The sequence below is a fragment of the Panthera leo genome, chromosome A3, assembly GCF_018350215.1.
Source record: "Panthera leo isolate Ple1 chromosome A3, P.leo_Ple1_pat1.1, whole genome shotgun sequence".
Taxonomy (NCBI): domain Eukaryota; kingdom Metazoa; phylum Chordata; class Mammalia; order Carnivora; family Felidae; genus Panthera; species Panthera leo.
This window is the reverse complement of record NC_056681.1, coordinates 119708342-119727106: the sequence shown is the minus strand read 5'-3', so window position 1 is coordinate 119727106 and position 18765 is coordinate 119708342. Positions and strand designations below refer to the sequence as shown.

Below are 18765 nucleotides of genomic sequence, written 5' to 3'. Positions count from 1 at the left end.
ATGTGTACTTTAACAAAAATTCAACGAGCTCTGGTTTCAAGTAAGAACATGCTCTGCTAATGAGGTAAACATGACGTGGACTTTCAGGCCGTTTTACACGACTATGGAGCGAACGGCTGAGGGTTTTACACATAACCAATTCTGCAGAGGTGAACTTGTGCAGGGAGGAGACGAGAAAGAATGTAACAGTTCTCTGAGGAAGAGAAGAACATGCAAAAGGAGCAAGAATCAGGTGGAGAATTCCCAAGTTCACTTACTGCCTGCTTTTGCTCTTCCTCCTAGAGGTGTTGAAGATGGAAAAAAAGGCAGAGGGAAAAAGGAGAGAGGTTAATGGCCATCACCACAAAACATCTGGAAGAAATGATGGAAGAATCAGGCAAACCAGGCCAGGCGCACGGGTTCAGAGACCAAAGGCCCATACGGTCATCAGGCACCATCAGCTGCACAGAGCGAATGGCAGGCCTCCGTCCCACCCAGTTCATTCAGGGCTAGCCTCTAGAACTGGGAAACCATCTAATCCAACTTCCTCATTTATGGACAGAAAAGGCCTAGAGAGCCTGACTCGCCCGAGCTCACATAGCTGTTTAGGGTAGACTGAAAGAAATAGCTCAACTAGGACCCAGAAGCCCAATAATCAATCTCCCCATTCCTAATATTCCTATGTGTTAGCTACCTTCCTCTAGGCCAATGGTTCGCAAAGCAGCAGCACCTGGAAACTCGTCAGAGATGCAAAGTTTGGGCGCCTGCCAAGACTACCTGAATCCAAACTCTTGGGGTGGGTGGGGCACAGCAACGTGTTTCAGAGCCTTTCAGCTGATTCTGATGCCTGCTGGTTTGAGAGCCACTGCCCTAAAAACTTCCCCCAAACTAGCAATTTCACCTGACCAGACTCTCTTCCTTAGTCCCCTCCTCTCCACTTGTTTTGGGGCTGCTTTTTTGTGGTTTTGTCCCAAGGATGCGCTTACATCCCATCCCCATTCCTCCAACAAACTGGAAGCTGCTTCAGGGCCCTGAGAGGCTTTTCAAAAAGAACTCTCGACCTCGGTTTTCCACTAATTCAACACAGGTTCATTTAGTACTTCTTATGCATAAGGCCCTGGAAACCTGAAGATAAGATGTGGTCTCTGTCTTTTAGAGCCTCACAGTGACGGCGGGCAGAGTGGGTACTTGCCAACTCTCAGCTATCACAATGCACCACTGGGAGCCGCGGGGAGAAGCACAGCAAAGACGAGAGAAACACTTCTGAGTCTGTCTCTCCGTGGTCCTTTGCTCTTCAGCTACTCTGTCTTTTAATGGGCCTTTTTGCTTCTTCTTTCTCTGCCTCATCATGAGTAACTGTGGTCAGGGAGCCTCTGCTCTTTGCCCAGGGTGTGCAAATCTAAAAGCTGCTGTAATGGTTCTATTTAAATCGGATCCAGCCGTGCAGGCAGTCTTTACTGAACATGTGTGTAGGAAGTCTTAGGGACGGACGGGTGCTTCTGCTTTTACAGGGTCTGCAGATCTGGGGCCAATGGTAAGAATGGTTTCAGAAAATCCAACCAGTTACAAAAAGGAGAGAGGAAGTAAAAAAAATTGGAAAAAAAAAATTTTATTCCTGCAAGGAAGAGACATGGACTAGAAATTAAACAGGCACCAAGAACTCTCTTCTGGAGACTCCAACTGAGCACAAGAAGATGTTCTTCATAATTGGAGCCAGCTGCTAGATGCCTGACCAAACCTATACTCACAGGAGCCCAGGCAAAGAAGGCCCTGAGCGTTAGCTCAGTAAGCCTTAAGAAGTTAGCATCTTAGGGTGCCTGGCTCAGTTGGTAAAGCATGCAACTCCTGATCTTGAGGTCGTGAGTTCGAGCCCCACCTTGGGTGCAGGGATTACTTTAAAAAAATTAAAACAAAAGAAAAAGAAGTTAGCATCTTTCAGTTTTTACATCTGGCACGTGGCTCTGGTCAGAAGGGCTTAGAATTCCACAGCTGGGAAGAGCCTTCCCTTCCTAGCCAGGCTTCCCTGTAAGGCAGAATACTTTTCTCCATTCACTCGGCAGGGCAAAGAGCCATAGGAAGAGTTATTAAACCATTTAAAATGTGTGTTTATTGCTGGCACTAAGTGTTGAAATGGACACTGAGATGGTGGGGGAGGGATGAGGCAATCCTGACAGGCTGAAATTGCAGCTGAGGTCAGAAGACAAGGACAAAAGTTCTCAGGACTGTTTCTAAGACACCTCCCTATTTTTACTGTTTTCTCCAGGCAAGGTAACAGTGCTTTGGCTCAACAGAATAGGGAAATTTCAGGAAGCAATGTTTCCCATTTGCACATTTGGGAACTCTGCTATGGATAGTTTGTCCCAGGACATGACATCATGATAATCTGCAGGAGACACATGTCAGGTTAGGACGGGAATGGTGGACAGGGCAGCCTTTTCAGGAGGTAGGGGCCTCTGCTGTGCACTGGGGTTGGCAGAGGGTGGGCTTTGACAACGTGTTACTAAGGATGGTGTTTTACAATTTAAACTCACAGAAGTTGCTCAGATAAAGCCTTGAAGGCTCTGTCAACACACTTAACAGGTCAGATACGAGGCCTTAGATATAAGGTTTTTGTTTTCAGTCAGTCAGTCGTGTCAGTAAACACTGACTGATGGCAACTGGCACAGGAGCCAAGGTTGATTTAAAGGGAATAATAATACTTTAATCACAAATCCAAAAGTGCTTATGTCACCTAAAAACATGCGAGACTTTTCCACATGGGGGATGTCTGGCTAGGTGGCCAAAGTAACACCGTAAGTACTGCAGTTATCTACATGATAATTTATATTTTAAACCTCATTTGCAAATAAGGTTGAAATCCAAAACTGCAGAATTCACCTGGTGACTCTGTTTCAAAAGCAATATTAGGAAAATGAAAAATGAGGCAGAAAAATACTGGAAACATGATTTAGAAAGTAAAATACCAACATACAACCACTTCCAGCTTAAATAAGTTTGGGACAGAGGTTATCCATACACATTAATCAGGGGGGGAAATGTAAGGAAAAGATACCTTCTCACCATGGGTACCTGGGTGTCAGTCTGCATCATGCCACCAAAAAACCAAAAATACAATTAAGAAGGTCCCTGAGGGGTGTCTGGGTGGTTCAGTCAGTTAAGTGTCCGACTTTGGCTCAGGTCATGATCTCACAGTTCGTGAGTTCGAGTCCTGCGTTGGGCTCTGTGCTGACAGCTCAGAGCCTGGAGCTTGCTTCAGATTCTGTGTCTCTCTCTCTCTCTCTCCCTCTCTCTCTCTCTCTCTCTCTCTGCCTTTCCCCTGCTCGTACTCTGTCTCTCTCTCTCAAAAATAAATAAACTTAAAAAAAAAAAAAAAGAAAGAAAGAAGGTCCCTGGTACTCCTTGGTCTTACTGCCAAATACCTAAATGTGACAGTTAGGAACCAATATTTTCTTGTTAAATAAATGCATGATTAATTTTTACCCTGCCTTCTTACAAAAAAGGACTTAAGATTATTATTGAATAAATTAATAAACAATGGGAACACTTCATATACATCCTTCTTTAAATTATCATTTTTCAGATAAATAGATAATGTACACAATATTTCACTGAAGCAGTAGAAAGAACTCCCTGTGAAATGGAAATGTACTGTGCAGTGTATTTTAATTTATGAGTATCCCAGACCATGTGGTTTCATTGTCCATTTGACTAAGTGCTTACAGCTGTTTTATGAGAGAATTAAATGCTAGCAGATTGAACATCAACGAGGGCAGGACAGTCCTTTGAAATTAAAATTAGGATTCTAAAGCGTATTTTTATTATGGGTTAGTGAATATATTTTCTTAATAGTAGGAAAACATCTTTGAAATTTTCATGGAAGTCAATGATTCCTATGGGTGACCTTCTAGGAGTGCATATAATACACAAATTAGGATTGTGCTGTCATCATTTTAGGAAGCTGGACATTAGAGAGGCATGAAATTTTCAACTGTAAATTCTAATCAATGGGTAAAAAGACAACATTCCTGCTCTGTGTTGCAAATTCTTCCTCCCAGTCTGAATGGCCTCAGCCTATCTGGTAAGTAAATTATAAGGCATTTAAGAAGCCGGCAGGGGATTTTACAAAATGGGGCACAAGGATCCTGCTTATTTTAGGAAATTATAACTGTAAGACAGTAGCTAGAAATACAAAGAAGCTCAGCGTTTGGGATCAGAGTTCCAGGCCTCAGCTCATTCTGCCCAGCCCTTGAATACAAGCATCAGAAGTGAACCAGGTCACAATAATATTCACAGGGCTCTGAACCAGGAACTCTAACGGAGACTGAGGGCGGCGCAGCTAACGAGAAAGCACACCGTGGGACTTTGGGGGAAATGCATTCTGACTTCCCTTCAGTTTGCATAAACCTTTTGCCTTTTACAAAAATTACCCTACGGTATCTTCCCACCTATGTTTGGGCAATGTCTGAAAGCAACTTACTACAAGCAAGTCTGACACAGGCCAGGGATGAGTGGATCCCCTATTATCTCCCATCTTGCAGGGGACTACCCCACAATGGCAGGACTTTCAAAGCCCCACATGGCTCCAGATGCTATACCGGCCAAATGCATTTAAGTCCCTCTCTGCCATCTTGAGTGGGTGATTGGGTTGGATTAGCTGGATACTTGACAACTATTAGAGGGATCTGGGCCAGGTTTTCTTTAAACAAGACCCATTTAGACACGAAATACTTCTCAAGAGAAATTCCGTTAACAGGGTTAATGTAGAAACACGTCCATGCAAAACAACCCAAATACCCAGGACCAAAGCTAGAAAAAGAGATTCAGCGTAAGACTAAAAGAAGCGATTGTCTTGAGCAAGTCAAAAGTCAGTTTTTTTTTTTTTTTTAATGTTTATTTATTTTTGAGACAGAGCATGAGCAGGGAAGGGGCAGAGAGAGAGGGAGACACAGAATGTGAAGCAGGCTCCAGGCTCTGAGCTGTCAGCACAGAGCCCGATGCGGGGCTCGAACTCACGAACTGTGAGATCATGACCTGAGCCGAAGTCGGACTCTTAACCAACTGAGCCACCCAGGCGCCCCAAAAGTCAGTTTAAAACACAAACGCTACATTCACCCAAGTTGCTAATACCACTTGCTTCACTATGAAGGGACTCGTTTAGCATAGAGAAGTTGAAGAAAAGTCTCCAAGCTGATGTTTCCTTGAGCCGCACTGCTAGTCTGGACCCCTGTCACTCACACACTCACACTCACAGGTTGTGATGCAGCACAATCACTGGGCTAGACAGTTATATTTATCTCCATTTCTCCTTTAGCTTCTTCCCTCTCTGATCCGCTCTACGTATTTTCCCAAACTATTATTTCCCAAACCGTCAGTGACTCCCTTACCACAGGATTCAATCTACTCCCCTCAGCCTGGCTTTTGAGGTAATCCACACTTTGTGATTTCCACTCTGGCTGTGAACTCAGTGTGGTACCACAAAACACAGTGGTTTCCCAGCACAGACACAGAGACTGAAGGAACTAACAGCAGGAACAAATGTATTCTGGTATTGCTGCTACGTATCTGGGTAGATATTTCTGTGGAGTGCCAGTCAAACTGTCCAGGTGAGGACACTTAAATGCCAAATGTGCCTTTCTCTCCTCTGGGGTATAGGGGCTGCGATATATTTGTCGCATGTTGTAATATGTCAACAACGATAGTGACATCTGAATCATTCCAAATTTATTCAAGCCCCAAGATAACAAACATAGAGCTGGGATGCTCTTTTGTTCCTCCTAATAAAGTTATTCATTAGAATTAGTCTGATTAGCTTGGTCTGCCGCGATAATACTTACTAAAATAGGACTCTTAATCCTTCTTGAGTATTTAGGCGAAATATTTGAAAATTTGTTTTAAAAGAAACTTCAAATAGTTGAGAAACATTTGTTTACATATAGTTAATATCCTATTTATAAACCTGCCTACCACTATTTAAGGACATGACGCTAATTCCAGTTACTCATTTTTTATAATCAGACTTTACACTAATTAGATGACTTTATGGAGTCGTGTCTAACTTTACGGGCAGCGCCATTTAAGCCTTTAGCGGCACCCTGTTCAGGCAGCACGGCAGGGGTTGGGGGGGGGGCGGCAGCAGCTGAACTGGAGGTGAAGGGGAACAAGCGGTGGGAGGGAGGCGGGTGGGGGGGGGGCGTGGGGGAGCGGCCAGGGCTCTCTCTTACCTTCAGCAGCTTCATCAGCCCCTCCAGCTGAACCATCAGCTCGCGCCTGCTCTCCTGCAGCGCCGACATTCTCTGCTCCAGTTCATCTTTCCTTTGCCTGTCCGAGAGGAGAAGCCCATCCGGAATGAGGCTCTGAAGACAAAGGGACCCTCAAGGAAGGGTCTAAGCCTAGGCGAAATGGGCTTCAGACCCGATTCCGCTATTTACTGGGGTCTGTGATGCTGAGCAAGTTACTGAACTTCTGATACCTTATGTAGAAAGTGGTGATAATATCTGTTTTGCTCACTTTCCTGTTGTGAGAATAGTATGTAAAAATGCTTTGGAAAATGCACATGGCCATATACAGAACAAAGCATGATTAATATCATTGTTAAAGTGATTTTAAAAATTCCTCAGGAAGTCAATTTTAGAAAGATACATGAAACGAGTCCGAACTTAAATTGATAGTGGAGAAAACGTATGAAAACTGCTCAGGGGAAACAGGGTTCAGTAGCTGATGCTTCCAGCACCAGACGCCAGCCTCAAGAGTGAGACTGACATCAGGGTGGCTCTGTGTCTGAGAGAATTCACCTTTCTCCGAGGCCAGGTTTCGCGTCAGTTCTAGCTCAATAAGTCCAAAACCGAACTTAAGACTTTAGTCCGCAAATGGTTCTCTTTCCTCATTTCTTCTAGCTGTCATGGCTGAAAACCTCCGTCCTCTTCGATACTTTCCTGCTTATACCCTATATTCAGTCATCCGACTTAGATGACTCTTTCCTAGAAATGTATGTGTCTTTCTCTCCCGTCTCTCACTTTATCCAAGCACGCCTTACCTCACGCGTGCAATGGTCTCTCAGCCTGATTAATCCTGATTTCATCTGTTATGGTGAAGTGGAATAGAAATCAAGAGGCTTGAGGCCCACCATTTACTAAATATTGCAACCTTGGACAAGTCACTTAACCTGTAAGAGCCTCAATTTTCTCTTCACTAAAATGGGACTAATTACATACAAACAACTATGGCAATATCTGGAGGATCAAATAAGACCATGGGTATGAAAGATAAAATTAATGGCACCTATTTCCTTTTAGTTTTTCACTGTGGTTGTTAGAAAAGTTTTTAATTACATGTGTGGCCCACATTCTATTTCTATCAGAGTGCTGCTCCAGACCCCACCTGCATGCCTATCCTTAGTGCCTCACCTTCTATTCCCTTCCACGTCTGGAGGTCCAGCTGATGGTTCTCTTTTCCTTAAACAGATCCTATCATTTTGCGAATCCCAGCAATTCCCCAACTTCTTCCAAATATTATTCACTCCTTAGTGTCCCACCCAAATGTCACTCTTCCCGGGAAGCTACTCCTAATTACTTCAGCAGGTATCAGATCCTGCTTAATCAATCACTACAACAACTGGTGCTCCTGTGGCACCTAATTTATTTCACCTTGCGTTGCTGTCATACCTACCATGATGCAAAATCCTTGAGGTTAGGGGATGAGTCTTACTCATCTTGCATGTATTGAATGCTTAAGAGAATATCACATCCAGTATGTACTCAATTAACATCTAGTGAAGTTAACACCATCATTGTTTGAAATCCTCCAAGGATTTCCACTCACCTATCACTTAAGCCTCTCCAGAATCTGGTCTCAATTCCTCAACTAATTTTATCTCCTATCACTGGCACTCTAAAGATTAATTCATTGGATGCCTGAAACAAATTCTTAGTTCTAAGACTCTTTCCCTTCTCTGAAATGTATCATACTTCTTTGGGGGATCATGCTGAACCCCAACTCCACTTCTAATCTGAAATGTTTTGTCCCAGACTCCATCCAAATCAACCCTACCTTCCATGGTCTAGCTCAACTTCCACCACCTCCATGGGTCTAATTGCTTCTAGCCTCTCTCTATATTTTCATACTTAGATTTCTTATAGCATAATGCCCATACTATTTATTAACACTATATAATATTAGTTAACTGACCAGAAAATTATTTTATGTTTATTTCCAAAACTAGATCACAAATTTGTAAGATGGAATCATTGTTTTCTAGTCTTCATACTCCCTAAATTTCCAGCACAGGTATAAATTCAATAAAGAAAAACCGACTCATTCGATTTTCTAGAGAGCCTTTCTTCTCTGAACTTCCAAGACTGGATGCGGTACTCTTTCCCTGTGCTATGCACAACCAAATAATTACACTATGTGGTGAAAATGAAGGAACTATATGTAGCTACAGCAACAACATGGAAGGACCCTAAAGCGTAGTACTGAAGGGGGGAAAGGTTCCACTCTATGCATATAACAACATTTCTATAAAGCGCAAAAAACAAAAAGCAAAACTAAACACTTTATTATGTGGGAATACACATATATTTGATGATAGATACTGTTTAAAAAGCAAGACAATGATAAACCAAATTCTGGATAGAGGAGAGCTCTGTGGGGAACGTGGAAGCAAGGAAATGGGCTTGGGGGCACTTACACACACGACATGGTTTTAACAACACATGACAAAGGTGTGGGTTCATGGGTATTCATTTTATCTTTATGCTTCATATCTTACACATTTGTCATATATATTATTGAAATGAATATACCATTTAAAAATAACAGTCATGGGGCGCCTGGGTGGCTCAGTTGGTTAAGTGTCCGACTTTGGCTCAGGTCATGATCTCACAGTTCGTGAGTTTGAGCCCCGCATCGGGCTCTGTGCTGACAGCTCAGAGCCTGGAGCCTGTTTCAGATTCTGTGTCTCCCTCTCTCTGAGACCCTCCCCCGTTCATGCTCTGTCTCTCTCTGTCTCAAAAATAAATTAAAAAACTTAAAAAAAAATAAAAATCAAAAGTAACAATCATGGGGGAAAGACAGAATTCATAACCACTAATCCCAAGAATGAAATTCTCTATCTCGTTTTATTACACTAGCTGGGTACCTGGCAGTTCCTGGATTCGTATATATTGATCAAAACCAGAAGGATGTCAGATACGTAGAAATGAATCTTGCCCTTTATGTGTCTTTTGATAAACAAAAGTTCTCAATATGAATATAGATGAATTTACCAACTTCTTTCACGGTAAGTGATTCTGAGAAACTATTTTCTATTCCAAAATCCTAAAGAAATTCTCTCACATTTTCTTCTAGAAGTTTTAAAGTTTTGTCTCCATGTTTAATCCATCTGGTAGTGTGTTCTGTATATAGTGTGAAGTGGAGAGCCAATATGTTTTGTCTGTGTGCATAAGCAATTGATCCTGCACGCTTACTAAATAGTCTCTCTTTCTTTAGTGATAACAGAAGCTGCTTTTCAGATTAAACACTTCCGGACTTTTCAAGATTTAGACCCTCCTCAGATTTAGGGTAAATTCTTGCTTCTTGCTGCCTACATGACATCCCTGGGCTCAGCCCTCTGCCTACTAAATCAGTGACATTTTCCAGACACTTCCGGCTGAATTAAGGACTTTTAGCGATCCCACTTCCAGCAACAGTTAAGATTGGAGTATAATCATTTTTTGCTTTGCTAGATATAAAACAGTTACTTGTGCCTGGGCCGTGGTGAGGAAAAGGGAACAGTTGTATCTTACGCCGAGAGTTCAGAGTTAACACTGGGACTGAGTCAGCTGCACATGCTCTCCCAGACTTCGGAGAGTAGCACCAAGCTGCTAACATCCCAGACATGCAACGGAGGGCCTAGGAACCAAATCCTCAAGCCCAATTAAATTTAGGAACTAAAGTGAATTTTCAGAAGAATGGGAATCTCTGTATCTCTAATGATTTTCATCTGCACAGTTTAAATTCTTTATGACTTATTTATTGATGATATAAATCTAGAAAGAAAGACAGTTATAGAAAAACAATCATCTCCATTCTCTAGGAGAAGAAATGATGGTTGAGAAGCTACATGACCTAAGCCAAAGGAAGAATTACAAAAGGATATTCGGCTATGCAGAACCCCAGATGATGGCACATTAAAAATCAACTGTGCAATGTCAAATGTTACAACCTACATAGAAAGGATACTCTTTGGACATCTAGAGGTCTGGTGAGAAGCCAGCCACTAACTTAGCGTCCAAAAAATGTCTGCATTTACCAAAGAGTACACACACATCTTTTTAAGACTGATAGGAAATAAGAGCCTAATAACTTTGATCAGATCACTCTCATGTTAAGCTCTTCCGGCAGACTTCCTCATTCGCTCCAAAATAGCATCTCAGTGGGGGCTGAAGCAGCTCTCTGCCCGCATTCAGGTCCTGAGCCCTGAGTCTCCGGACCCTGAGGCCGTTTATATCTATGTTGAAGTGGGAAGGTTCCACAGCGGTGGTGCAAGGGATTCCCACGTGGTTTTGCATCTCAGAGATGTGCCTGTGTAACAAGCACCCTTCCCCTTCAACAGAGTCCTGCTCTGACTGTGAAGCACCGGGAGAATATACTTATGGGACAGAGGAGCATTATTCCTGCCAAGGGTCTTCAAAGTCAGACTAATTAACAAAATAAGAAGACGGATCGGAGCACAGTCTTCTTAAAGCAATCATAAAAGTGTAAACACTGCTCTGCCTGTCGTGGAGCTGGACACTGGTGTTGACCTAGTTCTGCCATGATGGCTGAAGTTCTCAGAATCCAAACACCTGAAGCAGTAACAGAATGACTGGAATGTTTTAACTGTTTGCTCTAACAGGACTAGTTGTATTGAGAAACAGATTCTATCCTACTCGTTTTGTTCCCGACACGTAAATTCCTACCGCAGACCATCCTTTGCAGACAGTGGTGCAGTATCCCTACTTACCTCAGCAGCCGCAGCTCAGCCAGCAACGTGGGGTTCTGCTGGGCCTTCTCGGGGGTGGGCTGGGAAGCCTGCTCATGCTCCAGACGGAGACGCTGAATCTCTTGCAAGATCTCCCTGGAGAGGCCAGATGAAAGAAAGTTGGCTGCACAGCGCTTCACAGCTCTTTCCTGTCAGGTCTTTTTATTCTAGAACAGCCTCTACCAATCTTGTTCTGACTGCTTCCAAATGACCAAGATGTGGAATAGCCACCTTCTTGACATTTCCACACTTCATATTTACTCAATGAAACAATCTTTTGTGGTAGAGAAAGTCATATAAACACTCTTCTCAAGAATTTGAAAAATCTCCACTAAAGGAAAACAGCCACTAGAAGACTTTCTTTCTTTCTAGGGAAAGGAAAAACGAACTCCCTGCAATCTCTGAATGTGGGTCCTATGCTAACTCCCCCCATCTCCCTTCTTCCTCTTGAGCCCCCGAGTGATAAGAGCTGCCATTTCTTCTTCCAAAACCTGTTACTTTACATCTAATCTCCTTGTCCCGGTTTCTACTATTCAGGGCATACTGGTGTGCCGTCTGGTGTCTGTGACTTTAAATGGCTTTGTGCGGAGAGAGCAGACAGTCACATACAGCACAGTGGGCCAGGATAAGATGACCAGATAAAGTGAAAGAGGGGTGGGGTGGAAAAGGGAATCATGAGAGGGGAGCTGGTAGGTGGGAGAAGGCACGGGAAAAAGAATCCATGAGGGCACAGGAACAGGGCTTTGGGCTACCAGAATGTACAGCATGCAGAGATCTCCAAATCAGAGTAGGGGCATTCCCATGAGTTGGTCTGGCCTATATTCACTAAGGTGGGATCCTCCTTCATGGTCAAAATACAACTAGTCTGCAAGGAAAAGGAGAATCAGATACTCACATGACAGTCTTGGACTTTAGAAACTGGCTTGGCCTCTACATTCTTACCTGTTTTTGTTTTCCAGTTCTGCAATAAGCTGTCTTTGTTGTTTGTTGGCATCAAAGTTAAAGCTCAAGTCAGTAGGAGGACGGGTCTACAGTGAGAAGAAAGCAAAGGGTTTTTTGGTTTTTTTCTTTTCTGTGTGTGTGTGTGTGTGTGTGTGTGTGTGTAATTAAAATATTCCAGAAACTTAGACTACTGATTTTTTAAAACAGATTTTTGGGGCACCTGAGGCTCAGTCGGTTAAGTGTCCAACTTTGGCTCAGGTCATGATTTCACAGATCGGGAGTTCGAGCCCCACGTCGGGCTCTGTGCTGACAGCTCAGAGCCTGGAGCCTGCTTTGGATTCCGTGTCTCCCTCTCTGTCTGCCTCTCCCCCACTCATGCTCTGTTTCTGTCTCTCTCTCTGTCTCTCACTCTCAAAAATAAACATTAAAAAATAAAACAGATTTTGGAGGTACAATTTACATACCATAAAATCCACCCATTTTAAGTATACCATTCAATGAGACTTAGTAAATTTAAACAGTTGTGCAACCAACCACCACAGTCCAGTTTTAGAACATTTCCCATCACCACAAAAAATCCCTCATGCTGGCTTGCAGTCAATTGCCACTCTCATCCCCAACCACAGGCAACCACTGACGTGCTTTCTGTCTGCAGTTTTGCCTTTTCTAGAAACTTCATATATATGGAATCATACAACATGTAGTCTTTAGTTTCTGGCTTCCACTAAGCATGATGTTCCTGAGGTTTGTCATTGTTGTTCGATGAATCAGGAGCTCCTTCCACCTTATTGCTGAATAGTATTCCACTGTTGCCAGCTTTTGACTGTTACAAATGAAGTTGCTAAAAATGATCATTTACAAGTCATTGTGTTGATATGTTTTTATTTCTCTTGAGTAAATACTTGGGAGTGGAATTCCTGAGTTATCTGATAATTCTGTACTTAATATCCAAAAAAAATTTTTTTAGGGGCGCCTGGGTGGCTCAGTCGGTTAAGCAGCCAACTTCGGCTCAGGTCATGATCTCACGGTCCGTGAGTTCGAGCCCCACGTCGGGCTCTGTGCTGACAGCTCAGAGCCTGGAGCCTGTTTCGGATTCTGTGTCTCCCTCTCTCTGACCCTCCCCCGTTCATGCTCTGTCTCTCTCTGTCTCAAAAATAAATAAACGTTAAAAAAAAAATTAAAAAAAAAATTTTTTTTTAATGTTTATTCATTTTTGAGAGAGAGAGACAGAGTGCCAGTGGGAGAGAGTCAGAGAGAGGGGAGACACAGAATCCGAAGCAGGTTTTGGGCTCCAAGATGTCAGCACAGAACCTGATGTGGGGCTCGAACCCACAAAATGTGAGATCATGACGTGAGCCCAAGTCAGACGCTTAACTGACTGAGCCACCCAAGTGCCCCTGTATTTAATATTTAAAAAAAATTTTTTTAATGTTTATTTATTATTGAGAGACAGAGCATGAGCATGGGAGGGGCAGGGAGAGGAGGCGACACAGAATCCAAAGCAGGCTCCAGGCTCTGAGCTGTCAGCAGAGCCCGAAGTGGGGCTCAAACTCACAAACCGCAAGATCATGACCTGAGGTGAAGTCGGACGCTCAACCGATTGAGCCACCCAGGCGCCCCCTGTATTTAATATTTTGAGGTACTATGAAACTGTTTTCCAAAGTAGCTGTATCATTTTAGAATCCCACCAACAATGAATGAGGGTTCTGAATTCTCCGCATCCTGGCCAACATTTGTCATTGTCTTTTTTCTTTTGTTGTTTTAACCATTCTAGTTCATGTGAAATATTTAACTGTGGGTTTTTTGAGATATGATTTACATACCATGAAATCCACCCTTTTAAAGTGTACAATTCAGTGGACTTAAGTATATTTACAAGCTTGTGAGATTATCACCATTAATTCCAGAATATTTCATCACCTCAAACCCCCCCCCCCGCCCCGTACCCATTAGCAGTCATTCCCCATTCCCCCTACACTCACACCCTGAGTACTGCTAACCTACTTTCTATTTCTATGGATTTGCCTACTCTGGATATTTCATATAAATGGAATCATGATCTTTTATGTCTGGCTTCTTTCACTCCGCAAAATGTTTTCAGGGTTCCTCTGTGTTGTAGCATGTAGCAATACTTTCTTTTTGTAGCTGAATAATATTCTGTTACGTGGTACTACATTTTGTTTATCTATTCAACAGCTGATGGGCATTTAGGTTCTTCCCACTTTTTGGCTGTTTTGAATAATGTCATTATGAGCATTTGTGGACACGTGTTGTGTACTCATAGGTTTTCATTTATCTTGGGTATATATCTAGGAGTGGAATTGCTGGGTTATACAGCAACCGCTTTTCCAAGTGGCTACACCAGTTTACATTCCCATTGGCAATGTATGAGGGTTCCATTTTTTCCATATCCTTGTCAACACTTGTAATTGTACATCTTTTTGATCATAGTCATCCTGGTGGGTGTGAAGTGGTATCTCATTGTGGATTCAACTTGCATTTTCCCTATGACTAATATATTGAGCATGCTTTCATGTGCTTACTGGCCATTTGCATATCTTCTCTGGCGAAATCATTTGTGGTTATGATTTGCATATCCACTGACATTTCTGACCCTTGTTGCCTCCTTTAAGAATATGAAAGCCAATCAACACAAACTAGGAAAATGGATAAATAGATGACGTTTCCCTTTTTTTGATTAACCAGAACGGAAGCCCAAAATGAAGGCTCTGAGATGGCTATGTTTCACACTGCACATTCTTGGTTCTGCCCAAAACATGACCTACCGTGAAGCAGAAACCTTGTTTCCTGTCTAGAGCTTAAAGATGCAATAAATAGTTCTTTTCATGTGGCATTTCCTAAATAAACAGGGGCAAAACAGCACAGCAAATGTGGGTGGGAGGCTTTTTTACCAAATATTTTTTTTCTTAAAAGAAGGAAAAAAGGTGATGTTTCTTTCTCTAGAGTGGACCAACAGCCAACTGAACAAATTTTCTATATTCTTTTCAGACTCTTGTGAGAGCCAGGGCTGAGCCTCACAAAAGTGGCTTGCCTGAGACTAAATCTGCTGTGAATAACAGATTTCCAGTTCTTGAAAACTGGAGTTGAAGCGAATGGCTCCTTATTAGTGTGAGATTGGGGAAAATTTGGATGAGGAAACGGACTCTCAAAAGGAATTGGCTTCATCATGGCAAACAAACAAAAACCTCATAGTATTTCATTGGCGATTTCTAAAGAATCTTTTCAGTTTTGAGTTACTGCAAGGCTGAGGCTTCTTTCAAAGAAGAGGTTAACACAGGAATCAAGAGTTATTATCAGCAGTTCCTAACCAGGAGAGATTCTTAGGCACCAAGAAGTATTGTTACTCGAGTACAAAGAAGTGCGGGTCAAAGACTTCTATCCTGAGGCAGCAGTTCCAGCTGGAGCTCAGAGCCTCTCCACCTGGAGATGACAACAAGGAGAGCCCCCAGTGGTAAGTGTTGATGACGGCTGATTTCCCCCAATCAAATGTGAAACACAGTCAAGTTACGTTAAATAACAGAGAAACTTGGGACTGTATTTATTTACTATCTTAAACTTCACAGTGCTCCTTAAAAGAAAAAAAAAAAAAAAAAAAAAAAAAAAAGCCAGGTCTCTCTTCCTAAAATGCCTCTAGGATACTGAAGGGAACAAGACAGAAAGGGAATTATTAGTTCACAAAGACATGGAATACTTTAACCACAAGAGACCTAAAGATGATTTCTTTCAAAAATTAACAAGTTTATTCATTTAGTCAACAAATATTTCCTGAGCACCTACTATGTGCTAGGAACTAGGATGCATTAGTGAATAAGATACAGCCCTACCTTCAGGTAGCTTACATTATGCTGGGAGAGAAAGATAAGGAACCAAAGACAGTACATACCATCAGTAGTGATAGATGCAATGAAGAAATACAGGGTCATAAAACAGAGTGAACTGAGACAGAAGACTCTTTTTGAATAAGGTGGTTCTGAAAAGGCTCTCTGAGACTCAGTGAAGCGGGGAAGCTAACCGGGTGATGATCTGAGGGACGGGTGTGCTAGGTAAAGGCCAAGCAAGGCCTGCAGCTGCTTCATCTGGGTGTGTTTAGGTCAGCACTGATGGAGTGGAAGTGGGCTTTGGTGAAAATGGTGGCTGACTCTAGGAGATGACCCCGGGACCCTGATCGCCAAGGGCCTTTTAGCCTTGGAGAAGAGTTTCCATTTCATTCTGAATGTAGTATGAAGCCACTGTAGGGCTCTAAACAAGGAAATACAGAATCAATTCCAAATACTGTAGGTACATACTCAGCCTTCGAGGAGGTGGAGCTTAACACTCACTCCTTTAGCGTGGGCTGTCCGCAGAGACTTCTTTCCAAAGAGACAGTGTGGAAGCAGAGGGGAAGAGTAACTTTATGTTGGAGAAACCTGACAAACACTACCTCAGCCAGGTGATCAAGGTCAACATCAACAGTGATAGATAAATGATGTTGACGCTATGTACCCCAGGTACAATGGAAGAAAAACAGCACTTACCTCCTCTTTCTCCTCCTCCTCCTCCAAAGCCATAATTTGAGTCTAATCATGAGAAAAACATCAGACTAATCCCAAATAAGGGACATTCTACAATGCATTTGACTAGTACTTGTCAAAGCTGTTAAGGTCATCAAAAACAAGGAAAGTTAGAGAAACTGTCACAGCCAAGGGGAGCCTAACAGACATGACAGTTAAATGTAATGTGCTATCCTGATGGAATTCTGAAAGAGAAAAGGGACATTGGATAAAAACTAACAAAATCTGGGGTGCCTGGGAGGCTCAGTCGGTTGAGCGTCTGACTTCGGCTCAGGTCATGATCTCGCGGTTCGTTTTGAGCCCCGCGTCGGGCTCTGTGCTGACAGCTCAGACCTGGGGCCTGCTTCAGATTCTGTATCTCCCTCTCTCTGCGCCTTCCCCGCTCATGCTCTGTCTCTCAAAGATGAGTAAGTGTTTAAAAAAAGAAACAAAAACTAATAATCTGAATAAAGTATGGGCTTTAGGTAATAATAATAATGCATCAATATTGGCTCATTAATTGCAATAAGCATGCCATGCTAATGTTAAGATGTTAATAAGAGGAAAAACAGCATGGGTTATATAAGTCTGTGGTAGCTTGGTAATTTCTCTGTAAATCTAAAAGTATTCTATAATAAAGTTTATTACTGTAGTGGGATAAGAATGGAAGTAGAGAGGCTAGTGAGGAATCCTAAATTTTGCTGTTTACTCACTATGCAGACCTTGACTTATTTTATTTTCCTACACCTTTATTTTCTCAGCTGTAAAATGGGAATATTTACAGAAAGAGATGTGAAGAGGACCACTTAGCATTCTCTTAGATTTAGGTAATCTCAGAGAGCTCCATCATCTTTAATGAGATGGAAATACATCTGAAAAATACAGGGTAAGAACAAGATCCCTCTGTGTAAACCTGGGCAAATTTTTAAAAACCAAGGAAAGCCAATGCAGTCAGCAAACTGCAATCTGGTAGCATGCATTTCTGAAGCCTCCTAAAAAAGGGCTGGCGGCTTCCCATCTGTATGAGCTTGGCAGGAGGAGTTCCAGAGAGATGTGCCTGATATCAGCTATGCTTTCTTCATACTCCAGCGGCACCCTCCCATCACCCCAATCTCACTTAGACTAACTAGAAGACTGTGGATTACTAATCCTCTCAAAAACCCAATGATTTTTAGGGCAGTGGTTCCCTAGCTGGCTATACATTTTTGTTTACAAAAAGTTCTGTTTTTCCTTTTTAAATAAAAAAAAAAAAAATCAATGGGCTCTAAACACAGAGATTCTGATTCAGTAGGTTGGAAGCAAAGCCAAGGATCTCTACGTTTTAAATGCTTCACACGATTATAGCATGTACCCACGTTTGACAATTAATTACTATTCTACAGGGGCTTTGAGTCATTAAGTGTGTGCAAAACACCACATGGATACTGTTGATCTTTACTTGCAAGAAGCCATAAGGATATTTCTGGAATGGTGCATGCCTGGAGCAGTCGATGTGATGATAAGGCTGTGAAGGCTGGGCTATCTGAAAAAAAAAGCTTCTTGAAAACATGTTGGGTGGGATGACAACAAAATGTTTCCCCTTCCTTTCACATTTCTTCCAAGTCTTCCATAAGGAATTTCACATTTTTCATAAAGAAAAAAACTTAAAAAATAAAGAAACAAAAAACTCTCCTCTGATTACATCTAGTGTTGCTGATGTTTGTGATGAAATTTTAAGAATTTGCTCTTATTACTATGATTTACCACACACTGTAGTTTTTTGTTTTTTTGTTTTTTTTAAAGGAATTTAGGCACTCCAGGAAAACAAATGAACTCTCCTGGCTCATCTAAACAACCTAGAATTTCTTTGTTCAAGGGTCAGCCTGAAGAGGTTTCCAGTGGCCGTGTTGTCAACTAAAAGAGAAGGGATGGCTCTGACACTGAGGTACTCCACAGGGTGCCATGCTGGCTGCTTAAGTGATTTAATGGTCTTTTTTTGTGAAAGAAGGTTTAAAAAAAAAAAAAAAAGTAAAACGTCAATACAAAGCCTATCTGGCAGGCTATAAATAAATTCTTTCGAGCACTACACCCATTTTATGCAAAGCACTTGTATCGGCAAGAGATTAGCAGATTAGTAGTCCTCTGTTTAACAGAAATCTAGTCAAGAAGAATCCTTCCTGAGAGGCCCAATATTTAGAAGATAACCACACACTGGAAAATAAACTGAAGATGAAAGGGACCTTATCAGTATTTCCACTCAAGACCATTCTAACAATTATCATTTTCACACAAATTAGAGAAGTGGCATCAGAAACT

The 18765-nt window shown here is 42.2% G+C and overlaps 1 protein-coding gene across 7 annotated transcripts in view; it reads right to left on the bottom strand.

Moving 5' to 3' along the window:
- DTNB (dystrobrevin beta) overlaps nt 1-18765 on the bottom strand; it is a 239585-nt gene that overhangs the window by 31767 nt on the left and 189053 nt on the right. For all 7 annotated transcript variants that reach the window (XM_042933506.1, XM_042933505.1, XM_042933507.1 and 4 more), the window contains 3 exons: nt 11921-12006; nt 10961-11074; nt 6201-6297 (listed from right to left, as the gene is read on the bottom strand). In XM_042933506.1, the coding sequence (XP_042789440.1) occupies nt 6201-6297; nt 10961-11074; nt 11921-12006 (297 nt within the window). The remainder of the gene's footprint in view (nt 1-6200; nt 6298-10960; nt 11075-11920; nt 12007-18765) is intronic.